The sequence below is a fragment of the Rattus norvegicus genome, chromosome 17, assembly GCF_036323735.1.
Source record: "Rattus norvegicus strain BN/NHsdMcwi chromosome 17, GRCr8, whole genome shotgun sequence".
NCBI lineage: Eukaryota > Metazoa > Chordata > Mammalia > Rodentia > Muridae > Rattus > Rattus norvegicus.
The window spans coordinates 48,621,761-48,634,726 of NC_086035.1; the positions used below are offsets into that span (position 1 = coordinate 48,621,761).

Sequence of the window (12,966 nt, forward strand, 5' to 3'; positions counted from 1 at the left end):
AGAAATACAGGACAACACAGGTTAAACAGGCAGAAGGCCTGAAAGAGGAAACAAAAGTATCCCTTAAAGAATTACAGGAAAACGCAAACAAACTTGTTAAGGAATTGAACAAAATCATCTAGGATCTAAAACTGGAAATAAAAACAATAAAGAAATCACAAAAGGAGACAACCCTGGAGATAGAAAACCTAGGAAAGAGAACAGGAGTCATAGATGAAAGCATCACTCACAGAATACAAGAGATAGAAGACAGAATCTCAGGGGTAGAGGATACCATAGAAAACATTGACACCACTATCAAAGATAATGTAAAACACAAAAAGCTCCTAACCCAAAACATCCAGGAAATCCAGGACACAGTGAGAAGACCAAACCTAAGGATAATAGGTATAGAAGAGAGCAACTTAAAGGGCCAGTAAATATCAACAAAATTATAGAAGAAAACTTCCCACATTTAAAGAAAGAGATACCCATAAACATACAAGAAGCCTAGAGAACTCCAAAGAGATTGGATGAGGAAAGAAATTCCTCTTATCACAGAATAGTCAAAACATCAAATACACAAAAAAAGAATATTAAAAGTAGTAAGGGAAAAAGGTGGACTCAATACCCAATGAAAAATAGACCAATAGAATGGATACATAAGGAAGACCCAGCATTTTGTTGCCTATAGGAAACACACCTCAGTTACAAAGATAGTCACTACCTCAGAGTAAAAGGCTAGAAAACAATTTTCCAAACAAATGGTCTGAAGAAAGAAGCTAGAGTAGCCATTCTAATATTGAATAAAATCAATTTTCAGCCATAAGTCATTAAAAAAGATAATAAAGGACACCTCATATTCATTGAAGAAAAAATCCACCAAGATGAACTCTTAATCTAGAATAGCTATGCTCCAAATGCAAGGGCACCTACTACATTCATAAAAGAAACCTTACTAAAGCTCAAAGCACACATTGCACCTCACACAATAATAGTGGGAGACTTCAACACCCTACTCTCTTCAGGGGACAGATCATGGAAACAGAAACTAAATAGAGACACATAAATTAACAGAAGTTATGAACCAAATGGATTTAAAAGATATCTATAGAACATTTCATCCTAAAACCAAATATATATAGCTTCTTTTTAGCATCTCATGGTACCTTCTCAAAAATTGACCATATAATCGGTCACAAAACAGGCCTGAACAGATACAAGAAGACTGAAATAATCTCATGAATCCTATTAGATCAACATGGACTAAGGCTGGTCTTCAATAACAACAAAAATGACTGAAAGCCTACATATACATGGAAGATGATAACTTGGTCAAGGAAGAAATAAACAAAGAAATTAAAGACTTTTTAGAATTTAATGACAATGAAAGCACAACCTACCCAAACTTATGTTACACAATGAATGCAGTGCTAAGAGGAAAACTCATAGCTTTGAGTGCCTCCAAGAAGAAACTGGAGAGAGCATACATAAGCAGCTGACAGCATGCTTAAAAGCTGTAGAACAAAAAGAAGCAAATACACCCAAGAGGAGTAGACAGCAGGAAACAATCAAACTCAGGGCTAAAATCAACCAAGTAAAGACAAGAACTATACAAAGAATCAACAAAACCAGGAGCTGGTTCCTTGATAAAATCAACAGGATAGATAAACCCTAAGCCAGACTAACCAGAGGGAACAGAGAGTGTATTCAAATTAACAAAATCAGAAATGAAAAGGGAGACATAACAATAGAATCTGAGGAAATTCAAAGAGGCTATATTGAACAAAACTGGAAAATATGGATGAAATGAACAATTTTTCTAGACAAATACCAGGTGTCAAAGTTAAACCAGGATCAGATAAACCATCTAAACAGCCCCATAACTCCTAAAGATACAGAAGCATTTATTAAGAGTCTCCCAACGAAAACAAGCCCAGGACCAGATAGGTGTAGTGCAGAATTCTATCAGGTCATTGTAGAAGACCTTATACCAATACTGTCTAAACTATTCCAGAAAATAGGAACAGAAAGAACACAACCCAATTCATTCTGTGAAGCCACAAATATGTTTATATCTAAACCACACGAAGACCCAACAAAGGAAGAGAACTTCAGACCAATTTCCCTTATAAATGTTGATGCAAAATTATTCAATAAAATTCTTGCAAGCCAAATCCAAGAACATGCCAAAATGATCATCCATCATGATCAAGTAAGCTTCATCCCAGGGATGCAGGGATGGTTCAATATATGGAAATCTATCAATGTAATCCACTATATAAACAAACTCAATGAAAAAAAACACATGATCATTTCATTAGATGCTGAGAAAGCATTTGACAGCATTCAACACCCCTTCATTTTAAAAGTCTTGGAGAGATCAGGAGTTCAAGGCCCATACCTAAACATAGAATCAATATACAGCAAACCAGTAGCCAACGTCAAACTAAATGGAGAGAAACTTGAAGCAATTCCACTAAAATCAGGGAGTAGACAAGGCTGCCTACTCTCTCCTTAGTACTTGAGGTCCTAGCCAGAGCAATCGGACAACGAAAGGAGATCAAAGGGATACAAATTGGAAAGGAAAAAATCAAAATATCAGTATTTGCAGATGATAGGATAGTATACTTAAGTGACCACAAAAGTTTCACCAGAGAACTACTAAGTCTGATAAACAACTTCAGCAAAGTGGCTGAGTATAAAATTAACTCAAAAAATCAATAGTCTTCCTCTACTCAAAGGATAAACAGGCTGAGAAAGAAATTAGGGAAAAGACACCCTTCACAATCATCACAAATAACATAAAATACCTTGGTGTGACTCTAACCAAATAAGTGAAAGATCTGTAAGGCAAGAACTTCAAGTCTCTGAAGAAAAAATTGAAGATCTCAGAATAAGGAAAGATCTCTCATGCTCATGAATGGGCAGGATTAATATTGTAAAAATGGCCATCTTGCCAGACTCAATCTACAGATTCAATGCAATTCCCATCAAAACTCCAACTCAATCCTCATAAAGTTTGAAGAACAATTCCCAGATTCATTTGGAAAAGCAAAAACCCCAGGATACCAAAAACTCTGCTCAACAATAACAGAGCATCTGGGGGAATCACTATCCCTGACCTTAAGCAGTATTACAATAGTGATAAAAACTGCATGGTATTGGTCCAGGGAGAGGCAGATAGATCAATGGAATAGAATTGAAGTCCCAGAAATGAACCCACACACTTATGGTTACTTGAACTTTGACAAAGGAGCTAAAACCATCCAGTGGAAAAAAGACAGCATTTTCAACAAATGGTGCTGGTTCAACTGGTAATCATCATGTAGAAGATGCAAATTGATCCATTCTTTTTTTTTTTTTTATTAACTTGAGTATTTCTTATATACATTTCGAGTGTTATTCCCTTTCCCGGTTTCTGGGCAAACATCCTCCTCCCCCCTCCCCTTCCGTATGGGTGTTCCCCTCCCAACCCTCCCCCCATTGCCGCACTCCCCCCATAGGCTAGTTCACTGAGGGTTCAGTCTTAGCAGGACCCAGGGCTTCCCCTTCCACTGGTGCTCTTACTAGGATATTCATTGCTACCTATGGGGTAGGAGTCCAGGGTCAGTCCATGTATAGTCTTTAGGTAGTGGCTTAGTCCCTGGAAGCTCTGGTTGCTTGGCATTGTTGTACTTTTGGGGTCTCGAGCCCCTTCAAGCTCTACCAGTTCTTTCTCTGATTCCTTCAATAGGGGACCTATTCTCAGTTCAGTGGTTTGCTGCTGGCATTCGCCTCTGTATTTGCTGTATTCAGGCTGTGTCTCTCAGGAGAGATCTACATCCGGCTCCTGTCGGTCTGCACTTCTTTGCTTCATCCAACTTGTCTAATTGGGTGGCTGTATATGTATGGGCCACATGTGGGGCAGGCTCTGAATGGGTGTTCCTTCAGTCTCTGTTTTAATCTTTGCCTCTCCCTTCCCTGCCAAGGGTATTCTTTTTCCTCATTTAAAGAAGGAGTGAAGCATTCACATTTTGATCATCCGTCTTGAGTTTCGTTTGTTCTAGGGATCTAGGGTAATTCAAGCATTTGGGCTAATAGCCACTTATCAATGAGTGCATACCATGTATGTCTTTCTGTGATTGGGTTAGCTCACTCAGGATGATATTTTCCAGTTCCAACCATTTGCCTACGAATTTCATAAACTTGTTGTTTTTGATAGCTGAGTAATATTCCATTGTGTAGATGTACCACATTTTCTGTATCCATTTCTCTGTTGAAGGGCATCTGGGTTCTTTCCAGCTTCTGGCTATTATAAATAAGGCTGCGATGAACATAGTGGAGCACGTGTCTCTTTTATATGTTGAGGCATCTTTTGGGTATATGCCCAAGAGAGGTATAGCTGGATGCTCAGGCAGTTCAATGTCCAATTTTCTGAGGAACCTCCAGACTGATTTCCAGAATGGTTTTACCAGTCTGCAATCCCACCAACAATGGAGGAGTGTTCCTCTTTCTCCACATCCTCGCCAGCATCTGCTGTCACCTGAGTTTTTGATCTTAGCCATTCTCACTGGTGTGAGGTGAAATCTCAGGGTTGTTTTGATTTGCATTTCTCTTATGACTAAAGATGTTGAACATTTCTTTAGGTGTTTCTCAGCCATTCGGCATTCCTCAGCTGTGAATTCTTTCCTTAGCTCTGAACCCCATTTTTTAATAGGGTTATTTGTTTCCCTGCGGTCTAACTTCTTGAGTTCTTTGTATATTTTGGATATAAGGCCTCTATCTGTTGTAGGATTGGTAAAGATCTTTTCCCAATCTGTTGGTTGCCGTTTTGTCCTAACCACAGTGTCCATTGCCTTACAGAAGCTTTGCAGTTTTATGAGATCCCATTTGTCGATTCTTGATCTTACAGCATAAGCCATTGGTGTTTTGTTCAGGAAATTTTTTCCAGTGCCCATGTGTTCCAGATGCTTCCCTAGTTTTTCTTCTATTAGTTTGAGTGTGTCTGGTTTGATGTGGAGGTCCTTGATCCACTTGGACTTAAGCTTTGTACAGGGTGATAAGCATGGATCGATCTGCATTCTTGTACATGTTGCCCTCCAGTTGAACCAGCACCATTTGCTGAAAATGCTATCTTTTTTCCATTGGATGGTTTTGGCTCCTTTGTCAAAAATCAAGTGACCATAGGTGTGTGGGTTCATTTCTGGGTCTTCAATTCTATTCCATTGGTCTATCTGTCTGTCTCTGTACCAATACCATGCAGTTTTTATCACTATTGCTCTGTAATACTGCTTGAGTTCAGGGATAGTGATTCCCCCTGAAGTCCTTTTATTGTTGAGGATAGCTTTAGCTATCCTGGGTTTTTTGTTATTCCAGATGAATTTGCAAATTGTTCTGTCTAACTCTTTGAAGAATTGGATTGGTATTTTGATGGGGATTGCATTGAATCTGTAGATTGCTTTTGGTAAAATGGCCATTTTTACTAGATTAATCCTGCCAATCCATGAGCATGGGAGATCTTTCCATCTTCTGAGGTCTTCTTCAATTTCTTTCCTCAGTGTCTTGAAGTTCTTATTGTACAGATCTTTTACTTGCTTGGTTAAAGTCACACCGAGGTACTTTATATTATTTGGGTCTATTATGAAGGGTGTCGTTTCCCTAATTTCTTTCTCGGCTTGTTTCTCTTTTGTATAGAGGAAGGCAACTGATTTATTTGAGTTAATTTTATACCCAGCCACTTTGCTGAAGTTGTTTATCAGCTTTAGTAGTTCTCTGGTGGAACTTTTGGGATCACTTAAATATACTATCATGTCATCTGCAAATAGTGATATTTTGACCTCTTCTTTTCCGATCTGTATCCCTTTGATCTCCTTTTGTTGTCTGATTGCTCTGGCTAGAACTTCAAGAACTATATTGAATAAGTAGGGAGAGAGTGGGCAGCCTTGTCTAGTGCCTGATTTTAGTGGGATTGCTTCAAGTTTCTCTCCATTTAGTTTAATGTTAGCAACTGGTTTGCTGTATATGGCTTTTACTATGTTTAGGTATGGGCCTTGAATTCCTATTCTTTCCAGGACTTTTATCATGAAGGGGTGTTGAATTTTGTCAAATGCTTTCTCAGCATCTAATGAAATGATCATGTGGTTCTGTTCTTTCAGTTTGTTTATATAATGGATCACGTTGATGGTTTTCCGTATATTAAACCATCCCTGCATGCCTGGGATGAAGCCTACTTGATCATGGTGGATGATTGTTTTGATGTGCTCTTGAATTCGGTTTGCCAGAATTTTATTGAGTATTTTTGCGTCGATATTCATAAGGGAAATTGGTCTGAAGTTCTCTTTCTTTGTTGTGTCTTTGTGTGGTTTAGGTATAAGAGTAATTGTGGCTTCGTAGAAGGAATTCGGTAGGGCTCCATCTGTTTCAATTTTGTGGAATAGTTTGGATAATATTGGTATGAGGTCTTCTATGAAGGTTTGATAGAATTCTGCACTAAACCCGTCTGGACCTGGGCTCTTTTTGGTTGGGAGACCTTTAATGACCTCTTCTATTTCCTTAGGAGTTATGGGGTTGTTTAACTGGTTTATCTGTTCCTGATTTAACTTCGATACCTGGTATCTGTCTAGGAAATTGTCCATTTCCTGAAGATTTTCAAATTTTGTTGAATATAGGTTTTTATAGTAAGATCTGATGATTTTTTGAATTTCCTCTGAATCTGTAGTTATGTCTCCCTTTTCATTTCTGATTTTGTTAATTTGGACGCACTCTCTGTGTCCTCTCGTTAGTCTGGCTAAGGGTTTATCTATCTTGTTGATTTTCTCAAAGAACCAACTTTTGGTTCTGTTGATTCTTTCTATGGTCCTTTTTGTTTCTACTTGGTTGATTTCAGCTCTGAGTTTGATTATTTCCTGCCTTCTACTCCTCCTGGGTGTATTTGCTTCTTTTTGTTCTAGAGCTTTTAGGTGTGCTGTCAAGCTGCTGACATATGCTCTTTCCTGTTTCTTTCTGCAGGCACTCAGCGCTATGAGTTTTCCTCTTAGCACAGCTTTCATTGTGTCCCATAAGTTTGGGTATGTTGTATCTTCATTTTCATTAAATTCTAAAAAGTTTTTAATTTCTTTCTTTATTTCTTCCTTGACCAGGTTATCATTGAGTAGAGCATTGTTCAATTTCCACGTATATGTGGGCATTCTCCCCTTTCTGTTATTGAAGACCAGTTTTAGGCCGTGGTGGTCCGATAGCACGCATGGGATTATTTCTATCTTTCTGTACCTGTTGAGGCCCGTTTTTTGACCAATTATATGGTCAATTTTGGAGAAAGTACCATGAGGAGCTGAGAAGAAGGTATATCCTTTTGCTTTAGGATAGAATGTTCTATAAATATCCGTTAAGTCCATTTGGCTCATGACTTCTCTTAGTCTGTCGACATCACTGTTTAATTTCTGTTTCCATGATCTGTCCATTGATGAGAGTGGGGTGTTGAAATCTCCCACTATTATTGTGTGAGGTGCAATGTGTGTTTTGAGCTTTAGTAAGGTTTCTTTTACGTATGTAGGTGCCCTTGTATTTGGGGCATAGATATTTAGGATTGAGAGTTCATCTTGGTGGATTTTTCCTTTGATGAATATGAAGTGTCCTTCCTTATCTTTTTTGATGACTTTTAGTTGGAAATTGATTTTATTTGATATTAGAATGGCTACTCCAGCTTGCTTCTTCTGACCATTTGCTTGGAAAGTTGTTTTCCAGCCTTTCACTCTGAGGTAGTGTCTGTCTTTGTCTCTGAGGTGTGTTTCCTGTAGGCAGCAGAATGCAGGGTCCTCGTTGCGTATCCAGTTTGTTAATCTATGTCTTTTTATTGGGGAGTTGAGGCCATTGATATTGAGAGATATTAAGGAATAGTGATTATTGCTTCCCTTTATATTCATATTTGGATGTGAGGTTATGTTTGTGTGCTTTCATTCTCTTTGTTTTGTTGCCAAGACGATTAGTTTCTTGCTTCTTCTAGGGTATAGCTTGCTTCCTTATGTTGGGCTTTACCATTTATTATCCTTTGTAGTGCTGGATTTGTAGAAACCTATTGTGTAAATTTGGTTTTGTCATGGAATATCTTGGTTTCTCCATCAATGTTAATTGAGAGTTTTGCTGGATACAGTAACCTGGGCTGGCATTTGTGTTCTCTTAGGGTCTGTATGACATCAGTCCAGGATCTTCTGGCCTTCATAGTTTCTGGCGAGAAGTCTGGTGTGATTCCGATAAGTCTCCTTTTATATGTTACTTGACCTTTTTCCCTTACTGCTTTTAATATTCTTTCTTTATTTTGTGCGTTTGGTGTTTTGACAATTATGTGACGGGAGGTGTTTCTTTTCTGGTCCAATCTATTTGGAGTTCTGTAGGCTTCTTGTATGTCTATGGGTATCTCTTTTTTTAGGTTAGGGAAGTTTTCTTCTATGATTTTGTTGAAGATATTTACTGGTCCTTTGAGCTTGGAGTCTTCACTCTCTTCTATGCCTATTATCCTTAGGTTTGATCTTCTCATTGAGTCCTGGATTTCCTGTATGTTTTGGACCAGTAGCTTTTTCTGCTTTACATTATCTTTGACAGTTGAGTCAATGATTTCTATGGAATCTTCTGCTCCTGAGATTCTCTCTTCCATCTCTTGTATTCTGTTGGTGAAGCTTGTATCTACAGCTCCTTGTCTCTTCTTTTGGTTTTCTATATTCAGGGTTGTTTCCATGTGTTCTTTCTTGATTGCTTCTATTTCCATTTTTAATTCCTTCAACTGTTTGATTGTGTTTTCCTGGAATTCTTTCAGGGATTTTTGTGTCTCCTCTCTATGGGCTTCTTCTTGTTTATTTATGTTTTCCTGGAATTCTTTCAGGGATTTTTGTGATTCTTTCAGGCATTTTTGCGATTCCTCTCTGTAGGCTTCTACTTGTTCTCTAAGGGAGTTCTTCACGTCTTTCTTGAAGTCCTCCAGCATCATGATCAAAAATGATTTTGGAACTAGATCTTGCTTTTCTGGTGTGTTTGGATATTCCATGTTTGTTTTGATGGGAGAATTGGGCTCCGATGGTGCCATGTAGTCTTGGTTTCTGTTGCTTGTGTTCCTGCGCTTGCCTCTCGCCGTCAGATTATCTCTAGTGTTACTTTGTTCTGCTATTTCTGACAGTGGCTAGACTGTCCTATAAGCCTGTGTGTCAGGAGTGCTGTAGACCTGTTTTCCTCTCTTTCAGTCAGTTATGGGGACAGAGTGTTCTGCTTTCGGGCGTGTAGTTTTTCCTCTCTACAGGTCTTCAGCTCTTCCTTTGGGCCTGTGTCTTGAGTTTTCTTGCAGCAGAAAATTTGGTCTTACCTGTGGTCCCGAGGCTCAGGTTCGCTCATGGGCTGCTGCCCACGGGCTCTCTGCAGAGGCAGCAACCAGGAAGACCTGTGCCGCCCCTTCCGGGAGCTTCAGTGCACCAGGGTTCCAGATGGTCTTTGGCTTTTTCCTCTGGCGTCCGAGATGTGTGTGCAGGGAGCAGTCTCTTCTGGTTTCCCAGGCTTGTCTGCCTCTCTGAAGGTTTAGCTCTCCCTCCCACGGGATTTGGGTGCAGAGAACTGTTTATCCGGTCTGTTTCTATCAGGTTCTGGGGTGTCTCAGGCAGGGGTCCTGCCGCTCCTGGGCCCTCCCCCACGGGAGCCCAGAGGCCTTATACAGTTTCCTCTTGGGCCAGCGATGTGGGCAGGGGTGAGCAGTGTTGGTGGTCTCTTCCGCTCTGCAGCCTCAGGAGTGCCCACGTGACCAGGCGGTTGGGTCTCTCTCTCACCGGGTCTGGGAGCAGAGAGCTGCTGCGGGCCAGGATCCGCGGGTGTGGGACTTCCCCACTTGGGTGACTTTTATACAACCAAGTTTGGGGCCAGCATGGCATGCAGCTTTGGTCCCCTAGGGACTGTAGCTTCTGAGTGCTGACCTTGAGGGAATCATCCAAGATTTATGACCCTGAATGATGCTGTTCTCTTTTTAATCACATAATTACTCAGGGTCAGTTAGCCAGCACCAATTGTTCCAATAAAGCAAATGTTTTTACTTCAGTGGTCCTGATCTCTTATTTATTATAGTCAACTTTTCAACTCGGGATGACCAGATGCCACAGAATTTTAATATTAAATCAAAATATTGAAAAAACTGATAGAGTGTGGCACCTTGCTCAGAGGGGAGCAGTGAGAGCAGGCTTCCTCTCACTCGGTGGCATTAGATGCTGCTGCCTGCCTGACTCAGGAGGGGGAAGCAGAGTCTGCAATGAGCAGGTTCAGTTCCAGGTACTGTGCTACATTACTGAATATTTGTGACCACCTTGTTGGGGGTATTTGGGTATGTTCCCAGAGGCAGGCACAGAAACTCAATATGTACCTAAGGCTTGTCTTTAATTTCTGATGCTTTCCACAAATGATTAGACAATGGATTTATACTATTATGCACATCTCTATTTTTCATTTTTCTAAAAAGTATCTCTACCTTTATTTTGTAGATGGATCCAGTACAGGTGTTGGCACATTCTCTCATGACAACTCCCACCTTAGGAAGCTGACAAATCTGCCCTTTGTTTGGCACCTTCAGACTGCCTTTCTCTGCCCTCTTGGTCTTATCCTTTGTCACATAAGTCCTGGTGCTTGCACAGTTCAACTGGGGGAAGATAATGGCCCTCCTGATAAGTTGGCAGGTGTCTGCTCAGGTGATAACCCAAGAACAATCCACTGTCATCCTATTTCACACCATATTTTAGCCCTTGGCATTTGTGAGGAATGGTTTCTGAGTACTTTGAATACCAATTTTTTTAGATGCTTAAGCCTCTTATATAAAACAGAACAGTGTTTGCATATGACCCATACTCCCTCTCAACACATTTAAATACCTCTGGATTACTTATAATGCCAAATATAATATGAGCGCTATGTCAATAGTTAACGTGCTATATTGTTCAAGAAATAATGACAAGAAAAAGTCTGTGCATGTCCATTACAAATGCTGTCAGCATAACCTGCTTACAGCTTCTATCTATAGTTGGCTGATTCTGTGTGTGTAGAACTTGCAGAGATGGGTGGTTGCCTGTATTCCTGATCTGATCATCTAACACATGAAGACCCCTCTCACACTGCCCAGTGTTTGATAGGGTCAGTGATTGTTGGTGTCTTCCTCCTCTCCCTGTTGTCTGTGAGTCTATCATTTATGATTACTGTTTCATCATGTTTTGTACTTTCAAAAAGACCTTTTATGATCTTTCTGTTCTTCAGGAAAGAGTGGAGGTTTCTCTGTTACTGATGCTCTCCCATGGAGCACAGGAGTGGCTACCAGGAGCCCAGGTAGCCTGCTTTGCCCAGCTGTATCTTGCTTATAGACAGCGTTCAAGGTGGAAAGACTTCCCATGCTCCTGACTTCCAGGAGAATCTAACACACAACTGTTTTCCTTCTGCATACCAGCTAGGCTTGACTGCCATCTTTACTGTTTTTCTGATGTGAGCTGGGTTGAGGCTGGTAAGGTAAGGAGGAGAAACCCTTCGCCTTCACTTGCCTGGAACTGACAGTGGAGATGCCCTCCCACCCCCACTACTATTATAGTAGCAGTAGTGATTTTGCAAAGGGAAATTTGCACCTGTTTGGAGCTGGTTTCACATTGAGAACACAGAGAACAAAAGCAAAGGCCAGCACATCCAGAATGGGTACTTCCAAAATTACTTACCACAGACATCTGCGAAGCTGTCAGCCATTCAGGGGGGATGTGAAAATGAGCCCCAGCTGAGTCTCCCAGCAAAATGATTCCCTTGGGCTGTGAACCTAAGAAACACAATTCATTTACATTGTTTATGTACTCAAGCAGTGGGCAGCCTCCAGAATGAGTAACTATGTGAGCAGATAGCGTGGTATGTATCGAATGCACAGTACATCCCAACAGTGATACAGTGTCACTTTTCATGTGTTGGAGAGTGTGAGGGGAGCATTTAGGAGGCAGATGGAATTTCTCAGCTATTGGAACTGCTAGCTAAGCTGCACAAACATAGGTGTGCTTCCTGGCTCAGCATAACAGCAACTGCTGCCCAACATCCAGAGTGAATGATGGATGGACACATGAATCAGGCTTGATCTGAGCTCAGAAATACGCCTTACATTTTGGTTCTGGAAATGGCTTTCTTAGTGAACATGGCGATTCTCTTTAAAAGCTAATGACCTCATGGAGCAATTTTGATAGTCTAAAGATGTGATGGTCTCTTAAAGTCTTTAAATTCACATACACAAAAGGCTCTGAATGGACAATTCTGGCTGATTAATAGAGAGAAGGAGATAGAAAGGTCTCTGCGCAGCCTGCATGTCTGGATGTCAGAATCACTTAGTCAGATTCTGAGATGAGTCTACACAAATCACTTACTGGTGGGTACACCCTTCTAACCACTTAAATGCCTAGAAAAATCAAATCATCCACAGTCAGATAAATCTCTTTCCTCTATCCCCAAACCACTGGATTGAGGCAGAAGATGGCAGAGCCTTGCTGTAGTGGCTCCCTAGTCTTGGCTTCTAAGGAAGCTAGCCGCCCCTGGATCATAAGATGGCGAGTAAAAGAGTCTAGGACATAGGGGAAGATGAGGTAGAGATTTGGGATTCTTCCTTCCTAGGCTCACTAGCCCAGAAGGTTTAGAGTTTCATCTAAGTCTGGACTTATTTATTACTATTTTTGTTGTTATTGCAGTCCTGGAGATTGAACCTTGGACCTCATGCATACTAAACTAGTGTTTTACCACAGAGCCACTCCCCAAATTCTAGATTTATTCAACTTTATCTCCCTTTTTGCTTCTTATAGTACTGAGGATTAAACTTAGGACCCAGTGCATGATAAGCAAATGCTCTAGCACTCACTAGGCTACAATCCCAGTCATCTTTTTGCTTTCAGTGTTTGAGACAGGGTCTCATTAACATCCTCAGAGCAGTCTGAAATCACCCTGTAGCCCATATAGGACTTGAATCTTCTGCCTCATACT

The 12,966-nt window shown here is 40.5% G+C and overlaps 1 protein-coding gene across 18 annotated transcripts in view; it reads right to left on the reverse strand.

Annotated features, from left to right (window-relative positions):
• The window catches only part of Aoah (acyloxyacyl hydrolase), a 241,350-nt gene that overhangs the window by 117,949 nt on the left and 110,435 nt on the right, over positions 1 to 12,966 (reverse strand). For all 18 annotated transcript variants that reach the window (XR_005495324.2, XR_005495320.2, XR_005495322.2 and 15 more), the window contains one exon: positions 11,676 to 11,770. Coding sequence is in view for 12 of the 18 variants with exons in the window: in NM_001191940.2 (NP_001178869.1) it covers positions 11,676 to 11,770 (95 nt within the window). In the remaining 6 variants the exon portion in view is untranslated. The remainder of the gene's footprint in view (positions 1 to 11,675; positions 11,771 to 12,966) is intronic.